The sequence below is a fragment of the Solenopsis invicta genome, chromosome 3, assembly GCF_016802725.1.
Source record: "Solenopsis invicta isolate M01_SB chromosome 3, UNIL_Sinv_3.0, whole genome shotgun sequence".
In the NCBI taxonomy this organism is placed as follows: domain Eukaryota; kingdom Metazoa; phylum Arthropoda; class Insecta; order Hymenoptera; family Formicidae; genus Solenopsis; species Solenopsis invicta.
This window is the reverse complement of record NC_052666.1, coordinates 1,384,579-1,409,619: the sequence shown is the minus strand read 5'-3', so window position 1 is coordinate 1,409,619 and position 25,041 is coordinate 1,384,579. Positions and strand designations below refer to the sequence as shown.

The 25,041-nt window shown below is 28.9% G+C and overlaps 4 protein-coding genes across 4 annotated transcripts; 2 read left to right on the top strand and 2 right to left on the bottom strand.

Annotated features, from left to right (window-relative positions):
* The first annotated feature begins 1,033 nt into the window (after positions 1 to 1,033).
* On the top strand, positions 1,034 to 5,728 carry LOC105207068. The gene is made up of 4 exons (XM_039447022.1): positions 1,034 to 1,512; positions 1,834 to 2,172; positions 2,271 to 2,526; positions 3,252 to 5,728. Exons 1-4 carry the CDS (start codon positions 1,445 to 1,447, stop codon positions 3,420 to 3,422), a joined length of 834 nt encoding a protein of 277 aa, XP_039302956.1. The 5' UTR covers positions 1,034 to 1,444; the 3' UTR covers positions 3,423 to 5,728.
* Positions 5,729 to 6,270: 542 nt separating this feature from the next.
* LOC120357180 (cytochrome P450 4C1-like) lies at positions 6,271 to 7,507 on the bottom strand. The gene is made up of 3 exons (XM_039447026.1): positions 7,119 to 7,507; positions 6,590 to 6,766; positions 6,271 to 6,513 (listed from the first exon to the last, which is right to left on the bottom strand). The coding sequence occupies exons 1-3, from the start codon at positions 7,294 to 7,296 to the stop codon at positions 6,350 to 6,352; spliced, it is 519 nt and encodes a 172-aa protein (XP_039302960.1). The 5' UTR covers positions 7,297 to 7,507; the 3' UTR covers positions 6,271 to 6,349.
* Positions 7,508 to 14,175: 6,668 nt separating this feature from the next.
* On the bottom strand, positions 14,176 to 15,989 carry LOC113003019. Its single transcript, XM_039447023.1, has 3 exons — positions 15,509 to 15,989; positions 14,849 to 15,187; positions 14,176 to 14,750 (listed from the first exon to the last, which is right to left on the bottom strand). The coding sequence occupies exons 1-3, from the start codon at positions 15,574 to 15,576 to the stop codon at positions 14,483 to 14,485; spliced, it is 675 nt and encodes a 224-aa protein (XP_039302957.1). The 5' UTR covers positions 15,577 to 15,989; the 3' UTR covers positions 14,176 to 14,482.
* Positions 15,990 to 19,638: 3,649 nt separating this feature from the next.
* Positions 19,639 to 21,452, top strand: LOC120357178. Its single transcript, XM_039447024.1, has 3 exons — positions 19,639 to 20,119; positions 20,441 to 20,779; positions 20,878 to 21,452. The coding sequence occupies exons 1-3, from the start codon at positions 20,052 to 20,054 to the stop codon at positions 21,143 to 21,145; spliced, it is 675 nt and encodes a 224-aa protein (XP_039302958.1). The 5' UTR covers positions 19,639 to 20,051; the 3' UTR covers positions 21,146 to 21,452.
* Positions 21,453 to 25,041: the final 3,589 nt, after the last annotated feature.

The following is a 25,041-nucleotide window of genomic DNA, read 5'->3' as shown; positions in this document are numbered from 1 at the left end:
TGAACCGTATATTTAATAATCTTCTTAGATATTTTTGTCAAATAGACATACGAGAAAAACGACTTTAAAAAACGCATCTGCAATAGTACTTCAAAGGTGATGCGAAAAACTTATCTTAATTCTAATTATCGTATATTATTGTCATTTATATTTTTGCAAAAATATATAACAGAAAATGTAAATAACAGATTTTTATAAATAAAATTTTCTCTAAATAACAGAAAATTTTATTTATAAAAATTATGTAAAAAGAAAAATTTTTTACGACAAATTTCTCGAATGGTACGCAACTAGCGTATTTTTCATTCAGAGACGCTCCTGATGCAGAGCGCCAGGGGCCGTATTCTGTAACTCTTAACGACAGCTAGGGATATCGTTACGTGTCGTCGCGCAGCTTTTCTACCATGTATAATTTACGTATAATTTATGCAGATTTACGTACCAAAAAAGTTTTTTCAATTTTTGTCTCTCTTCAAGACATGTGTTTGTGCAAGGCATCGTGTCTAAACAAGACAATTAGCGCTGGATACAGAAACAAGTTTGTAAAAAAACGCAATATGATAACACATGTTCAATTATTTTTTTATATTATTTTATAGTGGAATAGGCCTATGAGGAAAACCACTTTAAAAAAACGCATCTTCAATAGTACCTCATGGGTGATGTGGAAAACTATTGTATTGTAAATATATATATATATATATATATATATATATATATATTTTTTTTTTTTTACATTTATTTATATCCTTTTATACGTAAGATGTATTTTTCTATATTATTATGTGTTCTTGCATAAACAATTTTTTACCTAGTCTATTTTATTTTATTTATTTTATATCATAATATGTTTACTTATTAAACTTATATTTAATATTAAAAATGATATTTATTTAATATATTAGCTTTATTAATATATTTAATTAATTGATATGTTTAATATATTTGCTTCCTATATTTATTTTATTTTATGGATATTAAATTTGTTGTGTCGATAGGTGAGTGAGTAACCGCATTTTACTACATTAAAATATTTCTCATATGAAATATTTTAATGTAGTAAAATGCGGTTACCCGCCTATCGACAGCGAGACTCGCTGAGCGAGTCGATTAATCGAGACTAGCCGGAACGCCGAGCGCGAACGGCGTGAGCCATGGCTTTCATCCCCACCACCTGACTGCCGCCTGACTACCGTCTCGGACTTGGAAATTGAGACTATTGAAAGAAAGTTTATCCTCCAACATGGTTGTAGCTGGTTGTAGTAAAAATTTATTAATCTTGCATATAATTTTTATGCATTTATTCTGACTTCAAATCATCATTTGATACTTTCTCTCTCGTTTGATTTTTGGAGACACCACTCTTAGAGGAAGTCCGCAGCCACATGACTAAAGAAAACGAGGAATTTAATAAGCAAAGCGCTGTGACATAATAGAGAATAAAATGACAAATACGTGTGTTGTGTGCAAAAAACAATTTATTCCGTTTGATACATCTCGAAGTTTTCACAAGTAAGTTTAACAAATATTGATAAATTTATTCTCTGCTTAAAAAATACAAAAAAAAACGGATAAGAAATAATAGAAACGTATAAAAATTTAATAGAAATCTTATGTAATTTTATCTGAACCTATAAGTTTATATCAAATTTCTATATATTTTTATCATTTCTTATTCGACTTTTTAAGCAGGGTTGTTATTCGAAGTGTGTATTACCAAAATACCTTAACCTAAAATTCATATGAAAATGCCAAATATTGTTCTATATTTGATATTTATTCAAATTAGCTCCATCATCTTCGATTTTGACTATATTTAATTCTGAATTACAGATTTCCTGTTAATGTTGAAATGAAAAAGAAATGGATGGAAGCTATTGGTGTGACAACGGTTTGTAAGACAGCCAGCATATGTAGCGACCACTTCTATGAAGATTCATTTCATCAGACTGATGGATATACAATTTTGAGACGTTTAGTATCAACTGCTGTCCCTTTTAATCGAAACGGTCAATTATCTTCACCAATCAACAACGTACCTACTCAAATACTTGATGACATAACAAATCATCAAGATACGACAATAAGTGTCGAAAATACATTTTCAACAAATACGAATACTAGTGGCTTTGAGACACATAATCATTTAAGTTCCAGAAATAGTATTAAAAGGTACATTAGAATTTTTGTAAAATTTTTTTACTGCTGAATATTTTAAACTTAATATTTTATAAAATAACTATATTATTAATTGTATTATTGATATTTAGAAAATCATCTGTCGTCAACATTCACCCAACAAAATTTTGTTTTATGGTCGGAAGTCAGTCAGAGTTTTTTCCAAAAGAGCACTTTGCTTCAGATGAAGCTTGGGAGCGATTTGTAAGAGTTATGGCTGCTGAAAAATCTAAAAAATCTGCTATCCATATGAAGTTAACTAAAAAAGAAAAAATAAATACTAATATAAGAGAACTAATCAAAATCATGAAAGAGAAACAGTTTTCTAAAGCTGCTGAATGTTTACAGGTAAATTTGTAATTATATGTAGCAGTACAGTTTCAATATACATTTCAATCATATATTATGTAATGGAAAAATTCATATAATTTTTTCCTGTAATATTATTTAATATTAATAACTATAATTAATTTTAATTAAATAATTACAGTTAAATATAAGTATAAATATAATTAATATACATAAATAAATATAAATTGTAATTATATTTCAATCAATTGTATTTTTATGTTTAATTGTTTTTATATAAAATGTACTTTGTACTATAATTGAACCATAAAGTGTGTAATTATGAGAGAAATTTAAATATACAATCATTAGCATCATATATTACAGTCCATTGAATTATGTTAATATGCATTGTTTATTTTCACACAGGATGCAGAAATGACTGATAAACCAATTTTTATTTCACAGGGCTTATTTTGTTTGAAAATAGTCATTTTAATAATTGCCAATAGTCATTTAGTCAATAAATGTTATTTTTTAAACAGATTTAATAAATTAAATTGTTTGAAAACTTAAACTTTCCCCATTCAAATATATAATCTTAATGTCTTTATTTTTAAGTTTAATTTATTATTTTATAAGTAACGGTACAGTTATAAAAACTGTACATTTTATAAGAAATATTTTAAAAATTTTAATTTTAATCATTTTTTTATATTATGAAACGGTTGTGGTTAACTTAAAATATTCAAAAATTTTTATAACTACTTTTTTCTCTTAATTAGGAATTACCTGAACATTTACAAGAATTGATAATTCGAATAAAAGAAAAACAAACTACGACTGCGTTTCCTGCTCAATTAAAAAATTTGGCCAGATCCTTACATTTTTACTCTCCAGCTGCTTATGAGTTTGTGAGACAAAGCTATCTCAAGTGTTCCCGTCAAATCTCTTAGTAATTGGTTGTCTTCAAAAAATTATAAACCAGGTATTTCTGAAGAATTAATAAGACACGTGTCAAACATGGTGAAGCAAGGATTTTAGAAAGGCAAAAAGCTTATTTTTAATGTTACGAGTTGTTTTAGCTTATTTTTAATGTTACGATTTTTAATGTTTATTTGACGAGATGAACATCCATAAATGGAAACATTGAGATAAAAATGCTCACAAATGGAAAGGTGTCGTCGATTTAGGTGGACAGTTGGATGAAATTGATAATAATAATGAACTTAAGATAGCTACGAAAGCATTAGTTTTTATGCTAGTCTGCATTAATGGGTCGTTTAAAACACTCATTGCACATTACTTAATTAATTCTTTAACAGATAAAGAAAAAGCAATACTTTTAAAAGATTTATTGATAAAACTTAGCCAAAGTGACATTGAAGTAGTTAGCACTACTTTTGATGGTGATAAAACACATGTAAGAGCATGTGAAGTATTAGGCACTAATTTTAATTACAAAGATAAGAACAATTTTAAACCGTACTTTAAACACCCAAATACTTTAAAACCTGTCTACGTGTTTTTTGATCCGTGTCATATGCTCAAGTTAGTAAGAAATTATTTTGCATTAGAAGGACCTATAATATATGATAAAAAAGAAAGTATTAGTTGGGAATACATAAAAAGGTTACACAATAAGCAAATTAGTGAGGGCTTGCACAGTGCAAGCAAAATATAAGATAGACATGTTTATTTTCAAAACGAAAAAATGAAAGTTTCACTGGCGGCGCAAGTATTAAGTTCAAGCGTATCAAATGCATTACATTTCCTTGAATTTGAAATTAAAGATAAAAACTTTGAAAAAGCTTCATTTACAGCAAAATTTTGTAAAACAATAAATGATATTTTTGATGTTTTAAATGTAAAGAACAAATTTTGTAAGACGCCAGAACGAAAAGCTGTTACCAAAGATTTTTTTTATCCCAATTCAAAACAAAAATTGATGGATTCATTGATTAAATTGAAAAATTAAAAATTGATGTACCTGTTGCGAGAAAAAACAATAACATAACGACAACAGACAAAGAAAATTCTATAATTAATAATAATCAAGTAATACAAAAAATTGTAATTCAGTCCTTGAAAGCAAATCTGTTAAAACGGGGTTTCTTCGCTTTATTATTTGTCTAAAACACTTATTTAGTCTTTGTACAGATTTGATACAAAATAATATTGTTCAATTTGTTTTAAGTTATAAACTATCTCAGGATCACGTTGAAATGTTTTTTGGTTTAATAAGAAGAATGAATAGTTATAATAATAATCCAACAACAGTACAATATCAATCTGCTTACACTAAATTATTAGTTAATAATATGAATGTTTTAGTATCTACTTCAGCGAGCTGTACTCCGCAAGACAATACATTATTAATTTCAGACGTAACTAACATTACTGAAATAAAACAAACAATAGCAGATAATGGAAAATACATCAATTTCAAAAACTAATACGGAAATTCATAATAAAAAAGAAAGAAAAAAAGTCCCACAACAAAAGCAAATTAGTAATTTTCCAGTTTATAATTATTTGAAAAGTAATCATAGTATACTATTTGATTACAATTATTGCGGAAACGCAGGTTGGTATGTTTCTGATTATTTTGAGGAAATCGTGAAGCATATAGCTGGTTCAATAGTACATTCACTGAAAAAAAAATTAATTTGTGAAATTTGTAAAGATATGTTAGAAGGTGATAGTGATAAATCAAAATTAACAATTTTTAAAAATTGTGGTGGCTTGCATTTTCCTTCGAAAGATGTCATTTTGATTTGTATGAGTGCTGAGAAAATAATACGTCAACATACTTATTTATTGTTAAAAGATATAAATAACAAGCTTATAACAAAAACACTACAACTACTTCCTAATGCAATTTTAGATAACAATAATCATATTTTAGATCAAGAGCCTTTGTATGATCATCGACACCAATTGATTATTCTTATTATACAAAAATATATCGATATTCGTTTGACACACAAAAGTAAATGCTCCAAAAATGATTCTAAAAGAATTAGAATGCATTATAATAAGCTAACGATTTTCAGTGGCCAATAATAATATATTAACTGATAAAAACATAGATAAAAGTTGTATACTTTCTATATGTTTGATGTTAAGTTTATAATAAATAAGAGTTCAAGTTTGAATATATATTAAAAATACGTAAAATGTTTTATTAGAATATTTTATTATTATAACATTACAAATTTTTGTTATGTATAAGCGTTTATGTAAATAAAAAACTTCATGTGGAATGTATTGTTATTATTAATATAAACATTTTCCTCCTTTTCTCCTTTCCTCTGTTTCATGCATTATGTATCTTTATTTAACATTCAATGTTCAACAAAACTAAATGATGCATTGCACGCATGCGTGAAACGGAAAACGCACTCCGATATATTGCTCTCCTCATCCTCCCCACTTGACTGCGAAAATCAACAGCGCATGCGCGATTAAACAAGGATGCTGAAACCCTCTCGTTCTCTGTCTCTTTCTATTAGCTCACGCATTCGTGGCTGGCTATTCCCTTCTATCTATACAACCTCTTTGGTTTACAAACGTTTCTTGTCAGTGACTTGTTCGCTCGCTGCGCCGCGCCGCGCCGCGCCGCGCCGATGCGATTGAAACTTACCGATCTGATTATGGTGATCGCCCTGGGGAGCGGAATCTCGCCGATTAATAAGCCCAATCTGAGTTTGGAAGTACACGTAATCATCGTACAATCTTAACTTATTATTATTTCAATATTATGATTTTTATTAGAATTAAAGGTGGAAAGGCGATTTACAATTTTAAATTTAATTCTACTTTATTAAATTTTAGAATCAAATGGAGAAAAGAAGGAAAAATTTTATCCGCTAGTTTATTATCATTTGGCAATAGGAATAAATGTTACACGCCTCAGAGTAATAGGGTGTAACAACATATCAACTTCCAATTGCGTTTTTTCCAATAAATCTACCGGTTTTAGGTAGAAATTATGAATTAATGTTGATATTACTGCCTTCATTTCCCGCAAGGCAAAATTTTGACCTGTAATTTAATATATATTAAATTAATATATATTAATCCATTTACACACATAAAATGATATAAAAAAATATTTTACCCAAACAATTTCGTTTACCAGCACTAAAAGGTATGTATGAATATAAATGTTTTTGGTTATTTTTATTTGTAAATCTATCCGGATTAAATAATTCCGGATTTGGCCAAAAATTTGGGTCGTGATGTACTGCGTAGATAGATAAAAATATTACCGTTCCAGGCGGTATTAAATATGATTCTGAAAAATACTTTATTAAAATATAATGTTCAAATAATGAAACTTTATAAAAATTTAGAAAATAAATAACTATATAATTCATAAAATATGTGTGTGTGTGTGTGTGTGTGGGGGTGGGGAGGTGGTGTGGGTGTGAATGTGGGTGTGGGTGTGTGTGTGTGTATGTGTGTGTGTAATTAGCATTATAAGAAAATTAATTAGTTTTATTTATTAGAATAAAATAATTTAACTTAATTTAAAAATAAAAGAACATATATTTTATCATATAACTGTATAACCTTCGTTGATATGTTTATATATAACAAATTTTATACATATATTACGTGTAAAAATATATATAACTGTTACGTACTTAATTGTGCCTTTTCTGAAGTAACTCGTGCTATGAGAGGAGCAGGCGGATATAAACGCATCGACTCTTGAATGCATCCTTCTAAATATTTAAGATTTTGTAAAGAAGATTCTGTAAGTTTTCCTTCAGTGTCCTTCATACTAGCATCAATTTCATTTCTGACACGATCCTGTTTCATTAATGTTAATTAGAGAGATTATTTTTTACTATTTGACATTTATGTAGAGTGACCAACATCAAAATTGAAAAAGGAGAGAATTTTTTGTCAAAAATGAGGAAAATAGAAGAAAATAGAGGAACATCAATTTTACTAGGTGATAACCGAAGGAAGACATAAAATCATTTTTTTACACGTTTTTTACAATTATATTTAACAATTTAACTAAAAATAATATTTAATCACATATTTAATGTACTTTTTTGCAGTCTTTTAAATAAAAAATTAACTAAAAAAATAACTCTATTTTAAAATATCTTTTAAAATAAAAATTGTTTTTTCAATATTCATTTTTTTATTGTTTTTATATTTAGCTCTAATTGTTAGATAGGCTGCGTTTGTGAGGATTTTTACAACGATGTTGTAAATAATATAAAAAATTGTTAGAATTTTGCAAGACAAAAGCTAAATATAAAAACAATAAAAAAATGAATATTGAAAAAACAATTTTTATTTTAAAAGATATTTTAAAATAGAGTTATTTTTTTAGTTAATTTTTTATTTAAAAGACTGCAAAAAAGTACATTAAATATGTGATTAAATATTATTTTTAGTTAAATTATTAAATATAATTGTAAAAAACGTGTAAAAAAATGATTTTATGTCTTCCTTCGGTTATCACCTAGTAAAATTGATGTTCCTCTATTTTCTTCTATTTTCCTCATTTTTGACAAAAAATTCTCTCCTTTTTCAATTTTGGTGTTGGTCACTCTACATAAATGTCAAATAGTAAAAAATAATCTCTATAATTAACATTAATGAAACAGGATCGTGTCAGAAATGAAATTGATGCTAGTATGAAGAACACTGAAGGAAAACTTACAGAATCTTCTTTACAAAATCTTAAATATTTAGAAGGATGCATTCAAGAGTCGATGCGTTTATATCCGCCTGCTCCTCTCATAGCACGAGTTACTTCAGAAAAGGCACAATTAAGTACGTAACTGTTATATATATTTTTACACGTAATATATGTATAAAATTTGTTATATATAAACATATCAATGAAGGTTATACAGTTATATGATAAAATATATGTTCTTTTATTTTTAAATTAAGTTCTTAAATTATTTTATTCTAATAAATAAAACTAATTAATTTTCTTATAATGCTAATTACACACACACATACACACACACACACCCACACCCACATTCACACCCACACCCACCTCCCCACCCCCACACACACACACACACACACATATTTTATGAATTATATAGTTATTTATTTTCTAAATTTTTATAAAGTTTCATTATTTGAACATTATATTTTAATAAAGTATTTTTCAGAGTCATATTTAATACCGCCTGGAACGGTAATATTTTTATCTATCTACGCAGTACATCACGACCCAAATTTTTGGCCAAATCCGGAATTATTTAATCCGGATAGATTTACAAATAAAAATAACCAAAAACATTTATATTCATACATACCTTTTAGTGCTGGTAAACGAAACTGTTTGGGTAAAATATTTTTTTATATCATTTTATGTGTGTAAATGGATTAATATATATTAATTTAATATACCTATATTAAATTACAGGTCAAAATTTTGCCTTGCGGGAAATGAAGGCAGTAATATCAACATTAATTCATAATTTCTACCTAAAACCGGCAGATTTATTAGAGAGAAACGCAATTGGAAGTTGATATGTTGTTACACCCTATTACTCCGAGGCGTGTAACATTTATTCCTATTGCCAAATGATAATAAACTAGCGGATAAAATTTTTCCTTCTTTTCTCCATTTGATTCTAAAATTTAATAAAGTAGAATTAAATTTAAAATTGTAAATCGCCTTTCCACCTTTAATTCTAATAAAAATCATAATATTGAAATAATAATAAGTTAAGATTGTACGATGATTACGTGTACTTCCAAACTCAGATTGGGCTTATTAATCGGCGAGATTCCGCTCCCCAGGGCGATCACCATAATCAGATCGGTAAGTTTCAATCGCATCGGCGCGGCGCGGCGCGGCGCGGCGCAGCGAGCGAACAAGTCACTGACAAGAAACGTTTGTAAACCAAAGAGGTTGTATAGATAGAAGGGAATAGCCAGCCACGAATGCGTGAGCTAATAGAAAGAGACAGAGAACGAAAGGGTTTCACCATCCTTGTTTAATCGCGCATGCGCTGTTGATTTTCGCAGTCAAGTGGGGAGGATGAGGAGAGCAATATATCGGAGTGCGTTTTCCGTTTCACGCATGCGTGCAATGCATCATTTAGTTTTGTTGAACATTGAATGTTAAATAAAGATACATAATGCATGAAACAGAGGAAAGGAGAAAAGGAGGAAAATGTTTATATTAATAATAACAATACATTCCACATGAAGTTTTTTATTTACATAAACGCTTATACATAACAAAAATTTGTAATGTTATAATAATAAAATATTCTAATAAAACATTTTACGTATTTTTAATATATATTCAAACTTGAACTCTTATTTATTATAAACTTAACATCAAACATATAGAAAGTATACAACTTTTATCTATGTTTTTATCAGTTAATATATTATTATTGGCCACTGAAAATCGTTAGCTTATTATAATGCATTCTAATTCTTTTAGAATCATTTTTGGAGCATTTACTTCTGTGTGTCAAACGAATATCGATATATTTTTGTATAATAAGAATAATCAATTGGTGTCGATGATCATACAAAGGCTCTTGATCTAAAATATGATTATTGTTATCTAAAATTGCATTAGGAAGTAGTTGTAGTGTTTTTGTTATAAGCTTGTTATTTATATCTTTTAACAATAAATAAGTATGTTGACGTATTATTTTCTCAGCACTCATACAAATGAAAATGACATCTTTCGAAGGAAAATGCAAGCCACCACAATTTTTTAAAATTGTTAATTTTGATTTATCACTATCACCTTCTAACATATCTTTACAAATTTCACAAATTAATTTTTTTTTCAGTGAATGTACTATTGAACCAGCTATATGCTTCACGATTTCCTCAAAATAATCAGAAACATACCAGTCTGCGTTTCCGCAATAATTGTAATCAAATAGTATACTATGATTACTTTACAAATAATTATAAACTGGAAAATTACTAATTTGTTTTTGTTGTGGGACTTTTTTTCTTTCTTTTTTATTATGAATTTCCGTATTAGTTTTTGAAATTGATGTATTTTCCATTATCTGCTATTGTTTGTTTTATTTCAGTAATGTTAGTTACGTCTGAAATTAATAATGTATTGTCTTGCGGAGTACAGTTCGCTGAAGTAGATACTAAAACATTCATATTATTAACTAATAATTTAGTGTAAGCAGATTGATATTGTACTGTTGTTGGATTATTATTATAACCATTCATTCTTCTTATTAAACCAAAAAACATTTCAACGTGATCCTGAGATAGTTTATAACTTAAAACAAATTGAACAATATTATTTTGTATCAAATCTGTACAAAGACTAAATAAGTTTTTTAGACAAATAATAAAGCGAAGAAACCCCGTTTTAACAGATTTGCTTTCAAGGACTGAATTACAAATTTTTTGTATTACTTGATTATTATTAATTATAGAATTTTCTTTGTCTGTTGTCGTTATGTTATTGTTTTTTCTCGCAACAGGTACATCAATTTTTAATTTTTCAATTTAATCAATAAATCCATCAATTTTTGTTTTGAATTGGGATAAAAAAAATCTTTGGTAATAGCTTTTCGTTCTGGCGTCTTACAAAATTTGTTCTTTACATTTAAAACATCAAAAATATCATTTATTGTTTTACAAAATTTTGCTGTAAATGAAGCTTTTTCAAAGTTTTTATCTTTAATTTCAAATTCAAGGAAATGTAATGCATTTGATACGCTTGAACTTAATACTTGCGCCGCCAGTGAAACTTTCATTTTTTCGTTTTGAAAATAAACATGTCTATCTTGTATTTTGCTTGCACTGTGCAAGCCCTCACTAATTTGCTTATTGTGTAACCTTTTTATGTATTCCCAACTAATACTTTCTTTTTTATCATATATTATAGGCAGGGATGGGAAGTAACTCGTTACTTGTAACGAAGTTACAGTTAGAGTTACCTGTTTTTGGTAACTGTAACTTAACTTCGTTACTTTTTTTCAACTGTAACTATAAACTTAACTTAGTTACATTATTTGTGTAACTAGTAACTAAATTAATAGTTATTTTTATAGTTACTTTATATATTTCAAACTCATTTGCCAATTTAGATAGCATTTGCAAACATCACCCGAGTGGCGTCGTGTATCATTTTATCTTTATTTAACAATCGGTAAACAAGGATAAAATGATATATATGAGGGTACTCAACTGATGTTTTCGAACGCAGCTTTAATGTGATTGGTGATTGGTTAGACCTAAAAGAATACACTAATAGCAGTAAGCGCTCACTCAATCACTGAGTTTGCTGAACGCAGCCACTGTTGCTCGATGCAGTGACAATTCTATGTTCTATGCTTCTTATGTGATCCGAGAGAGATGATATGATGAGAGATGATGTGATCCGAGAAAAAGTTCTGTCTAGAAAGATACACGTGACAATGAACGGTTATATGTTATACATTTGGCAGCCCCGTACCAGTAGTCATAGGTTACAAGTTATTTACATGTAGATACACGATTGTATGTACATACAGTCGTGAGCTAAAAGATTGAAACACATTTTCTTCGATGGTTTTTAATATATATACTTGCTCATCGAACGGCGAACGTAATTGGTTCTTACTTGTGGATTCAACCAATTATGTTCGCCGATCGAGGAGCAAGTCTACATTCTAAAAACCATCCAAGAAAACGTGTTGCAACCTTTTAGCTCACGACTGTACTTGTAGGGCCCGGATATTCAAGTACGATTCCGGGATGCTCGCGAAGAATCACTGCGTGTTGTGTGATCGTCTGGCTGGTCTATCGTGTACATACGTGTGATAATCAGCCAGCAGAGAATTGGTTACTAAGAATGCCTTTGAGTCTAAATTCTATACTTAGTCTTAAAGTTAGTTTATAATAGCCGTTACCATAAGAAATTGATCAATCATAGTCAATTATTCTTTTATAAATCAACTATGATTGACCAATTTCTTACGATTACGGCTATTATAAACCAACCTTTATCCTCAAAAAATTTAGAACATAATTCACATAGTTTTCATATTCATTACCTGTACATATAGGTAATTAATATTTAATATATGTAAACATGTCACATGCATCTTATGCGTCGTCAATAAAGACTATAATAAAGACTTAAGCCTTTAGCCTTAAGAAATTGGCCAAACACAATCATATATTCTTCTATAAATCAATTATTATTGGTTAATTTCTTAAGGTTAAAGGCTTAAGTCTCTATTGTAGATAACGCTTTACACAATTAAAGATAGAAAAGACTTTACGTGGATGCTCTTCAGTAAAAGTCTCGTATTTAAATGATTAATGTTTTATAATATTACAAAAAAAAAAACAGAAAAGTAACTGAAAAGTAACTTTAAGTTACTTTTTCAATAACTGTAACTGTAACGAGTTATTTTTTAAAGTCAGTAACTTGTAACGGTAACTAGTTATTTTTTGGAAGACAGAAACTGTAACTGTAACTAGTTATTTTTACAAAGTAACTTTCCCAAGCCTGATTATAGGTCCTTTTAATGCAAAATAATTTCTTACTAACTTGAGCATATGACACGGATCAAAAAACACGTAGACAGGTTTTAAAGTATTTGGGTGTTTAAAGTACGGTTTAAAATTGTTCTTATCTTTGTAATTAAAATTAGCGCCTAATACTTCACATGCTCTTACATGTGTTTTATCACCATCAAAAGTAGTGCTAACTACTTCAATGTCACTTTGGCTAAGTTTTATCAATAAATCTTTTAAAAGTATTGCTTTTTCTTTATCTGTTAAAGAATTAATTAAGTAATGTGCAATGAGTGTTTTAAACGACCCATTAATGCAGACTAGCATAAAAACTAATGCTTTCGTAGCTATCTTAAGTTCATTATTATTATCAATTTCATCCAACTGTCCACCTAAATCGACGACACCTTTCCATTTGTGAGCATTTTTATCTCAATGTTTCCATTTATGGATGTTCATCTCGTCAAATAAACATTAAAAATCGTAACATTAAAAATAAGCTAAAACAACTCGTAACATTAAAAATAAGCTTTTTGCCTTTCTAAAATCCTTGCTTCACCATGTTTGACACGTGTCTTATTAATTCTTCAGAAATACCTGGTTTATAATTTTTTGAAGACAACCAATTACTAAGAGATTTGACGGGAACACTTGAGATAGCTTTGTCTCACAAACTCATAAGCAGCTGGAGAGTAAAAATGTAAGGATCTGGCAAAATTTTTTAATTGAGCAGGAAACGCAGTCGTAGTTTGTTTTTCTTTTATTCGAATTATCAATTCTTGTAAACGTTCAGGTAATTCCTAATTAAGAGAAAAAAGTAGTTATAAAAATTTTTGAATATTTTAAGTTAACCACAACCGTTTCATAATATAAAAAAATGATTAAAATTTAAATTTTTAAAATATTTCTTATAAAATGTACAGTTTTTATAACTGTACCGTTACTTATAAAATAATAAATTAAACTTAAAAATAAAGATATTAAGATTATATATTTGAATGGGGAAAGTTTAAGTTTTCAAACAATTTAATTTATTAAATCTGTTTAAAAAATAACATTTATTGACTAAATGACTATTGGCAATTATTAAAATGACTATTTTCAAACAAAATAAGCCCTGTGAAATAAAAATTGGTTTATCAGTCATTTCTGCATCCTATGTGAAAATAAACAATGCATATTAACATAGTTCAATGGACTGTAATATATGATGCTAATGATTGTATATTTAAATTTCTCTCATAATTACACACTTTATGGTTCAATTATAGTACAAAGTACATTTTATATAAAAACAATTAAACATAAAAATACAATTGATTGAAATATAATTACAATTTACATTTATTTATGTATATTAATTATATTTATACTTATATTTAACTGTAATTATTTAATTAAAATTAATTATAGTTATTAATATTAAATAATATTACAGGAAAAAATTATATGAATTTTTCCATTACATAATATATGATTGAAATGTATATTGAAACTGTACTGCTACATATAATTACAAATTTACCTGTAAACATTCAGCAGCTTTAGAAAACTGTTTCTCTTTCATGATTTTGATTAGTTCTCTTATATTAGTATTTATTTTTTCTTTTTTAGTTAACTTCATATGGATAGCAGATTTTTTAGATTTTTCAGCAGCCATAACTCTTACAAATCGCTCCCAAGCTTCATCTGAAGCAAAGTGCTCTTTTGGAAAAAACTCTGACTGACTTCCGACCATAAAACAAAATTTTGTTGGGTGAATGTTGACGACAGATGATTTTCTAAATATCAATAATACAATTAATAATACAGTTATTTTATAAAATATTAAGTTTAAAATATTCAGCAGTAAAAAAATTTTACAAAAATTCTAATGTACCTTTTAATACTATTTCTGGATCTTAAATGATTATGTGTCTCAAAGCCACTAGTATTCGTATTTGTTGAAAATGTATTTTCGACACTTATTGTCGTATCTTGATGATTTGTTATGTCATCAAGTATTTGAGTAGGTACGTTGTTGATTGGTGAAGATAATTGACCGTTTCGATTAAAAGGGACAGCAGTTGATACTAAACGTCTCAAAATTGTATATCCATCAGTCTGATGAAATGAATCTTCATAGAAGTGGTCGCTACATATGCTGGCTGTCTTACAAACCGTTGTCACACCAATAGCTTCCATCCATTTCTTTTTCATTTCAACATTAACAGGAAATCAGTAATTCAGAATTAAATATAGTCAAAATCGAAGATGATGGAGCTAATTTGAATAAATATCAAATATAGAACAATATTTGGCATTTTCATATGAATTTTAGGTTAAGGTATTTTGGTAATACACACTTCGAATAACAACCCTGCTTAAAAAGTCGAATAAGAAATGATAAAAATATATAGAAATTTGATATAAACTTATAGGTTCAGATAAAATTACATAAGATTTCTATTAAATTTTTATACGTTTCTATTATTTCTTATCCGTTTTTTTTTGTATTTTTTAAGCAGAGAATAAATTTATCAATATTTGTTAAACTTACTTGTGAAAACTTCGAGATGTATCAAACGGAATAAATTGTTTTTTGCACACAACACACGTATTTGTCATTTTATTCTCTATTATGTCACAGCGCTTTGCTTATTAAATTCCTCGTTTTCTTTAGTCATGTGGCTGCGGACTTCCTCTAAGAGTGGTGTCTCCAAAAATCAAACGAGAGAGAAAGTATCAAATGATGATTTGAAGTCAGAATAAATGCATAAAAATTATATGCAAGATTAATAAATTTATACTACAACCAGCTACAACCATGTTGGAGGATAAACTTTCTTTCAATAGTCTCAATTTCCAAGTCCGAGACGGTAGTCAGGCGGCAGTCAGGTGGTGGGGATGAAAGCCATGGCTCACGCCGTTCGCGCTCGGCGTTCCGGCTAGTCTCGATTAATCGACTCGCTCAGCGAGTCTCGCTGTCGATAGGCGGGTAACCGCATTTTACTACATTAAAATATTTCATATGAGAAATATTTTCATGTAATAAAATGCGGTTACTCACTCACCTATCGACACAACAAATTTAATATCCATAACATAAAATAAATATAGGAAGCAAATGTATTAAACATATCAATTAATTAAATATATTAATAAAGCTAATATATTAAATAAATATCATTTTTAATATTAAATATAAGTTTAATAAGTAAACATATTATGATATAAAATAAATAAATAAAATAAAATAGACTAGGTAAAAAATTGTTTATGCAAGAACACATAATAATATAGAAAAATACATCTTACGTATAAAAGGATATAAATAAATGTAAAAAAAAAAATATATATATATACAGGGTGTTCGTTAATGGTTGTCCAGCCTTTTACCATACGTAGATGCCGTACCGACTGAGCTTGCTAATTTGCTAAACGTTTCCTAGATGACAGCTGCTTCGGTTGAGCGCGCGAACGCGATCTCGCAGGACCGAATGACACGTACAGGCCCCTGGTGAAAATTTTTCTCATATTTTTTTCGTATAATTTTTCCGAACATTTGTATAATTTTTTATGAAACGTTATAAAATGTAAAAAAGTTAAAAGTATTTTTTTAAAAGTGTGAGATGAGAAATCTCAGAATACTTCAGAATGTACGTGTATGAAAAGTTCTAACAATAAGAGATGTAGACTTTCTAAGTATTATTTCTACGTATTTCTGAAAAATGTTCCTATTCGTATAAAAATTATGAGAAAAACTGTAACCAGGAATGTTAAATTCTATAAACGAGAAATTTTATAAAAAATTATTAGAATAGTTTTTACCGGGGAAAGCTGTGCATACTTTGTTATATTACATTTGTTACTAAGATTACTATTTCTATTTATTAATCAAATTAATAAATAAAGTAGTAAATAGAAACGTAGAATACTGAATACATTTAATAATATATCCACACAATTTTTATCACAAATTTTTAATACTTGTAATCTTTTGAATTTAAATATTATCTTTGAAGTACTTTTAATTTAAAGAACTTCAGAAATAATATTGTAATGTGATATCAAGTAATGAAAGCTAAATGGTAACGTGGACTTCCACACCACTTTTGAGGTTCCACGATTGGCGCGTTAGGTTTTTTGAAGTGGACCTTCGCCTAGAGCCATATTATACTACATTAAAGACCTATTTTTTTGGTACATAAAGCTTAAATAGATATTTTGAAGTCATATTGCGTAAGAACACACGTAGATGAAAAGTTACATCTACGTATGATCGTGCGTAATATGACAACAAATTATCATATTTTTAGAGCAAGTGCTCGAAGTGTCTCCCTTCTTCCTGCTCACAACGTAAAGCCCGACTCAAGATTGCTTGCTCAAGATGGAAGCGAGCCGATTTCAAAGCTTTATGTACCGTACTCAAACGAACTCCTAGATTCCGCGCTATGGTTCGTATACTGATGGTTGGATCATCAGTAACCATTTGTCGTATTTGCGCGGTATGTATGCGCTGTGGTCGCCCTGTACGGAGTATAAAAATAATGATAAAACAATAGAATATTTAAAATTGTATTATCAAAAAATTTTATAAATATGAACCTGCAGGCTTAATAGCTTTAAATTGACCGTATGTTCGCTGCCTCGACTCCAGCCTTGCAAACATATTTCGATATGGCTGTCGTCGCTACGGATATCTGCGCGTATAGAGCAACGTAGCTTCTCACGAATCTCTGTCGCACACTGCATAAATCATGATCATGTCACACATTTCATCAAACGTAAAATTGTGAGCCATGGTTGCACGCACGTTCGGAAAAGAAATATCTGTCGATTTTCAATTGTTGCTGTTTCTTCGTTGTTTCTTGCAACTGTTTTTGTCGTCTCGTCTCGATCCCGTGTGAGAGAACGTGCGTGCAACCATGGCTCACAATTTTACGTTTGATGAAATGTGTGACATGATCATGATTTATGCAGTGTGCGACAGAGATTCGTGAGAAGCTACGTTGCTCTATACGCGCAGATATCCGTAACGACGACAGCCATATCGAAATATGTTTGCAAGGCTGGAGTCGAGGCAGCGAACATACGGTCAATTTAAAGCTATTAAGCCTGCAGGTTCATATTTATAAAATTTTTTGATAATACAATTTTAAATATTCTATTGTTTTATCATTATTTTTATACTCCGTACAGGGCGACCACAGCGCATACATACCGCGCAAATACGACAAATGGTTACTGATGATCCAACCATCAGTATACGAACCATAGCGCGGAATCTAGGAGTTCGTTTGAGTACGGTACATAAAGCTTTGAAATCGGCTCGCTTCCATCTTGAGCAAGCAATCTTGAGTCGGGCTTTACGTTGTGAGCAGGAAGAAGGGAGACACTTCGAGCACTTGCTCTAAAAATATGATAATTTGTTGTCATATTACGCACGATCATACGTAGATGTAACTTTTCATCTACGTGTGTTCTTACGCAATATGACTTCAAAATATCTATTTAAGCTTTATGTACCAAAAAAATAGGTCTTTAATGTAGTATAATATGGCTCTAGGCGAAGGTCCACTTCAAAAAACCTAACGCGCCAATCGTGGAACCTCAAAAGTGGTGTGGAAGTCCACGTTACCATTTAGCTTTCATTACTTGATATCACATTACAATATTATTTCTGAAGTTCTTTAAATTAAAAGTACTTCAAAGATAATATTTAAATTCAAAAGATTACAAGTATTAAAAATTTGTGATAAAAATTGTGTGGATATATTATTAAATGTATTCAGTATTCTACGTTTCTATTTACTACTTTATTTATTAATTTGATTAATAAATAGAAATAGTAATCTTAGTAACAAATGTAATATAACAAAGTATGCACAGCTTTCCCCGGTAAAAACTATTCTAATAATTTTTTATAAAATTTCTCGTTTATAGAATTTAACATTCCTGGTTACAATTTTTCTCATAATTTTTATACGAATAGGAACATTTTTCAGAAATACGTAGAAATAATACTTAGAAAGTCTACATCTCTTATTGTTAGAACTTTTCATACACGTACATTCTGAAGTATTCTGAGATTTCTCATCTCACACTTTTAAAAAAATACTTTTAACTTTTTTACATTTTATAACGTTTCATAAAAAATTATACAAATGTTCGGAAAAATTATACGAAAAAAATATGAGAAAAATTTTCACCAGGGGCCTGTACGTGTCATTCGGTCCTGCGAGATCGCGTTCGCGCGCTCAACCGAAGCAGCTGTCATCTAGGAAACGTTTAGCAAATTAGCAAGCTCAGTCGGTACGGCATCTACGTATGGTAAAAGGCTGGACAACCATTAACGAACACCCTGTATATATATATTTTTTTTTTTTACATTTATTTATATCCTTTTATACGTAAGATGTATTTTTCTATATTATTATGTGTTCTTGCATAAACAATTTTTTACCTAGTCTATTTTATTTTATTTATTTATTTTATATCATAATATGTTTACTTATTAAACTTATATTTAATATTAAAAATGATATTTATTTAATATATTAGCTTTATTAATATATTTAATTAATTGATATGTTTAATACATTTGCTTCCTATATTTATTTTATGTTATGGATATTAAATTTGTTGTGTCGATAGGTGAGTGAGTAACCGCATTTTATTACATGAAAATATTTCTCATATGAAATATTTTAATGTAGTAAAATGCGGTTACCCGCCTATCGACAGCGAGACTCGCTGAGCGAGTCGATTAATCGAGACTAGCCGGAACGCCGAGCGCGAACGGCGTGAGCCATGGCTTTCATCCCCACCACCTGACTGCCGCCTGACTACCGTCTCGGACTTGGAAATTGAGACTATTGAAAGAAAGTTTATCCTCCAACATGGTTGTAGCTGGTTGTAGTATAAATTTATTAATCTTGCATATAATTTTTATGCATTTATTCTGACTTCAAATCATCATTTGATACTTTCTCTCTCGTTTGATTTTTGGAGACACCACTCTTAGAGGAAGTCCGCAGCCACATGACTAAAGAAAACGAGGAATTTAATAAGCAAAGCGCTGTGACATAATAGAGAATAAAATGACAAATACGTGTGTTGTGTGCAAAAAACAATTTATTCCGTTTGATACATCTCGAAGTTTTCACAAGTAAGTTTAACAAATATTGATAAATTTATTCTCTGCTTAAAAAATACAAAAAAAAACGGATAAGAAATAATAGAAACGTATAAAAATTTAATAGAAATCTTATGTAATTTTATCTGAACCTATAAGTTTATATCAAATTTCTATATATTTTTATCATTTCTTATTCGACTTTTTAAGCAGGGTTGTTATTCGAAGTGTGTATTACCAAAATACCTTAACCTAAAATTCATATGAAAATGCCAAATATTGTTCTATATTTGATATTTATTCAAATTAGCTCCATCATCTTCGATTTTGACTATATTTAATTCTGAATTACTGATTTCCTGTTAATGTTGAAATGAAAAAGAAATGGATGGAAGCTATTGGTGTGACAACGGTTTGTAAGACAGCCAGCATATGTAGCGACCACTTCTATGAAGATTCATTTCATCAGACTGATGGATATACAATTTTGAGACGTTTAGTATCAACTGCTGTCCCTTTTAATCGAAACGGTCAATTATCTTCACCAATCAACAACGTACCTACTCAAATACTTGATGACATAACAAATCATCAAGATACGACAATAAGTGTCGAAAATACATTTTCAACAAATACGAATACTAGTGGCTTTGAGACACATAATCATTTAAGATCCAGAAATAGTATTAAAAGGTACATTAGAATTTTTGTAAAATTTTTTTACTGCTGAATATTTTAAACTTAATATTTTATAAAATAACTGTATTATTAATTGTATTATTGATATTTAGAAAATCATCTGTCGTCAACATTCACCCAACAAAATTTTGTTTTATGGTCGGAAGTCAGTCAGAGTTTTTTCCAAAAGAGCACTTTGCTTCAGATGAAGCTTGGGAGCGATTTGTAAGAGTTATGGCTGCTGAAAAATCTAAAAAATCTGCTATCCATATGAAGTTAACTAAAAAAGAAAAAATAAATACTAATATAAGAGAACTAATCAAAATCATGAAAGAGAAACAGTTTTCTAAAGCTGCTGAATGTTTACAGGTAAATTTGTAATTATATGTAGCAGTACAGTTTCAATATACATTTCAATCATATATTATGTAATGGAAAAATTCATATAATTTTTTCCTGTAATATTATTTAATATTAATAACTATAATTAATTTTAATTAAATAATTACAGTTAAATATAAGTATAAATATAATTAATATACATAAATAAATGTAAATTGTAATTATATTTCAATCAATTGTATTTTTATGTTTAATTGTTTTTATATAAAATGTACTTTGTACTATAATTGAACCATAAAGTGTGTAATTATGAGAGAAATTTAAATATACAATCATTAGCATCATATATTACAGTCCATTGAACTATGTTAATATGCATTGTTTATTTTCACATAGGATGCAGAAATGACTGATAAACCAATTTTTATTTCACAGGGCTTATTTTGTTTGAAAATAGTCATTTTAATAATTGCCAATAGTCATTTAGTCAATAAATGTTATTTTTTAAACAGATTTAATAAATTAAATTGTTTGAAAACTTAAACTTTCCCCATTCAAATATATAATCTTAATATCTTTATTTTTAAGTTTAATTTATTATTTTATAAGTAACGGTACAGTTATAAAAACTGTACATTTTATAAGAAATATTTTAAAAATTTAAATTTTAATCATTTTTTTATATTATGAAACGGTTGTGGTTAACTTAAAATATTCAAAAATTTTTATAACTACTTTTTTCTCTTAATTAGGAATTACCTGAACGTTTACAAGAATTGATAATTCGAATAAAAGAAAAACAAACTACGACTGCGTTTCCTGCTCAATTAAAAAATTTTGCCAGATCCTTACATTTTTACTCTCCAGCTGCTTATGAGTTTGTGAGACAAAGCTATCTCAAGTGTTCCCGTCAAATCTCTTAGTAATTGGTTGTCTTCAAAAAATTATAAACCAGGTATTTCTGAAGAATTAATAAGACACGTGTCAAACATGGTGAAGCAAGGATTTTAGAAAGGCAAAAAGCTTATTTTTAATGTTACGAGTTGTTTTAGCTTATTTTTAATGTTACGATTTTTAATGTTTATTTGACGAGATGAACATCCATAAATGGAAACATTGAGATAAAAATGCTCACAAATGGAAAGGTGTCGTCGATTTAGGTGGACAGTTGGATGAAATTGATAATAATAATGAACTTAAGATAGCTACGAAAGCATTAGTTTTTATGCTAGTCTGCATTAATGGGTCGTTTAAAACACTCATTGCACATTACTTAATTAATTCTTTAACAGATAAAGAAAAAGCAATACTTTTAAAAGATTTATTGATAAAACTTAGCCAAAGTGACATTGAAGTAGTTAGCACTACTTTTGATGGTGATAAAACACATGTAAGAGCATGTGAAGTATTAGGCGCTAATTTTAATTACAAAGATAAGAACAATTTTAAACCGTACTTTAAACACCCAAATACTTTAAAACCTGTCTACGTGTTTTTTGATCCGTGTCATATGCTCAAGTTAGTAAGAAATTATTTTGCATTAAAAGGACCTATAATCAGGCTTGGGAAAGTTACTTTGTAAAAATAACTAGTTACAGTTACAGTTTCTGTCTTCCAAAAAATAACTAGTTACCGTTACAAGTTACTGACTTTAAAAAATAACTCGTTACAGTTACAGTTATTGAAAAAGTAACTTAAAGTTACTTTTCAGTTACTTTTCTGTTTTTTTTTTTTGTAATATTATAAAACATTAATCATTTAAATACGAGACTTTTACTGAAGAGCATCCACGTAAAGTCTTTTCTATCTTTAATTGTGTAAAGCGTTATCTACAATAGAGACTTAAGCCTTTAACCTTAAGAAATTAACCAATAATAATTGATTTATAGAAGAATATATGATTGTGTTTGGCCAATTTCTTAAGGCTAAAGGCTTAAGTCTTTATTATAGTCTTTATTGACGACGCATAAGATGCATGTGACATGTTTACATATATTAAATATTAATTACCTATATGTACAGGTAATGAATATGAAAACTATGTGAATTATGTTCTAAATTTTTTGAGGATAAAGGTTGGTTTATAATAGCCGTAATCGTAAGAAATTGGTCAATCATAGTTGATTTATAAAAGAATAATTGACTATGATTGATCAATTTCTTATGGTAACGGCTATTATAAACTAACTTTAAGACTAAGTATAGAATTTAGACTCAAAGGCATTCTTAGTAACCAATTCTCTGCTGGCTGATTATCACACGTATGTACACGATAGACCAGCCAGACGATCACACAACACGCAGTGATTCTTCGCGAGCATCCCGGAATCGTACTTGAATATCCGGGCCCTACAAGTACAGTCGTGAGCTAAAAGGTTGCAACACGTTTTCTTGGATGGTTTTTAGAATGTAGACTTGCTCCTCGATCGGCGAACATAATTGGTTGAATCCACAAGTAAGAACCAATTACGTTCGCCGTTCGATGAGCAAGTATATATATTAAAAACCATCGAAGAAAATGTGTTTCAATCTTTTAGCTCACGACTGTATGTACATACAATCGTGTATCTACATGTAAATAACTTGTAACCTATGACTACTGGTACGGGGCTGCCAAATGTATAACATATAACCGTTCATTGTCACGTGTATCTTTCTAGACAGAACTTTTTCTCGGATCACATCATCTCTCATCATATCATCTCTCTCGGATCACATAAGAAGCATAGAACATAGAATTGTCACTGCATCGAGCAACAGTGGCTGCGTTCAGCAAACTCAGTGATTGAGTGAGCGCTTACTGCTATTAGTGTATTCTTTTAGGTCTAACCAATCACCAATCACATTAAAGCTGCGTTCGAAAACATCAGTTGAGTACCCTCATATATATCATTTTATCCTTGTTTACCGATTGTTAAATAAAGATAAAATGATACACGACGCCACTCGGGTGATGTTTGCAAATGCTATCTAAATTGGCAAATGAGTTTGAAATATATAAAGTAACTATAAAAATAACTATTAATTTAGTTACTAGTTACACAAATAATGTAACTAAGTTAAGTTTATAGTTACAGTTGAAAAAAAGTAACGAAGTTAAGTTACAGTTACCAAAAACAGGTAACTCTAACTGTAACTTCGTTACAAGTAACGAGTTACTTCCCATCCCTGCCTATAATATATGATAAAAAAGAAAGTATTAGTTGGGAATACATAAAAAGGTTACACAATAAGCAAATTAGTGAGGGCTTGCACAGTGCAAGCAAAATACAAGATAGACATGTTTATTTTCAAAACGAAAAAATGAAAGTTTCACTGGCGGCGCAAGTATTAAGTTCAAGCGTATCAAATGCATTACATTTCCTTGAATTTGAAATTAAAGATAAAAACTTTGAAAAAGCTTCATTTACAGCAAAATTTTGTAAAACAATAAATGATATTTTTGATGTTTTAAATGTAAAGAACAAATTTTGTAAGACGCCAGAACGAAAAGCTATTACCAAAGATTTTTTTTATCCCAATTCAAAACAAAAATTGATGGATTTATTGATTAAATTGAAAAATTAAAAATTGATGTACCTGTTGCGAGAAAAAACAATAACATAACGACAACAGACAAAGAAAATTCTATAATTAATAATAATCAAGTAATACAAAAAATTTGTAATTCAGTCCTTGAAAGCAAATCTGTTAAAACGGGGTTTCTTCGCTTTATTATTTGTCTAAAAAACTTATTTAGTCTTTGTACAGATTTGATACAAAATAATATTGTTCAATTTGTTTTAAGTTATAAACTATCTCAGGATCACGTTGAAATGTTTTTTGGTTTAATAAGAAGAATGAATGGTTATAATAATAATCCAACAACAGTACAATATCAATCTGCTTACACTAAATTATTAGTTAATAATATGAATGTTTTAGTATCTACTTCA

Excerpts from the sequence above, each read along its gene's own strand:
- LOC105207068 (XM_039447022.1), top strand. The coding sequence starts at position 1,445 with ATGACAAATACGTGTGTTGTGTGCAAAAAACAATTTATTCCGTTTGAT. Across the intron at positions 1,513-1,833 it reads ACATCTCGAAGTTTTCACAA|ATTTCCTGTTAATGTTGAAA; the intron begins GTAAGTTTAACA and ends TCTGAATTACAG. Across the intron at positions 2,527-3,251 it reads AAGCTGCTGAATGTTTACAG|GAATTACCTGAACATTTACA; the intron begins GTAAATTTGTAA and ends TCTCTTAATTAG.
- LOC120357180 (XM_039447026.1), bottom strand. The coding sequence starts at position 7,296 with ATGAAACAGGATCGTGTCAGAAATGAAATTGATGCTAGTATGAAGGAC. Across the intron at positions 6,767-7,118 it reads TTCAGAAAAGGCACAATTAA|AATCATATTTAATACCGCCT; the intron begins GTACGTAACAGT and ends AGTATTTTTCAG. Across the intron at positions 6,514-6,589 it reads TGGTAAACGAAATTGTTTGG|GTCAAAATTTTGCCTTGCGG; the intron begins GTAAAATATTTT and ends ATTAAATTACAG.
- LOC113003019 (XM_039447023.1), bottom strand. The coding sequence starts at position 15,576 with ATGACAAATACGTGTGTTGTGTGCAAAAAACAATTTATTCCGTTTGAT. Across the intron at positions 15,188-15,508 it reads ACATCTCGAAGTTTTCACAA|ATTTCCTGTTAATGTTGAAA; the intron begins GTAAGTTTAACA and ends TCTGAATTACTG. Across the intron at positions 14,751-14,848 it reads TCCAGAAATAGTATTAAAAG|AAAATCATCTGTCGTCAACA; the intron begins GTACATTAGAAT and ends ATTGATATTTAG.
- LOC120357178 (XM_039447024.1), top strand. The coding sequence starts at position 20,052 with ATGACAAATACGTGTGTTGTGTGCAAAAAACAATTTATTCCGTTTGAT. Across the intron at positions 20,120-20,440 it reads ACATCTCGAAGTTTTCACAA|ATTTCCTGTTAATGTTGAAA; the intron begins GTAAGTTTAACA and ends TCTGAATTACTG. Across the intron at positions 20,780-20,877 it reads TCCAGAAATAGTATTAAAAG|AAAATCATCTGTCGTCAACA; the intron begins GTACATTAGAAT and ends ATTGATATTTAG.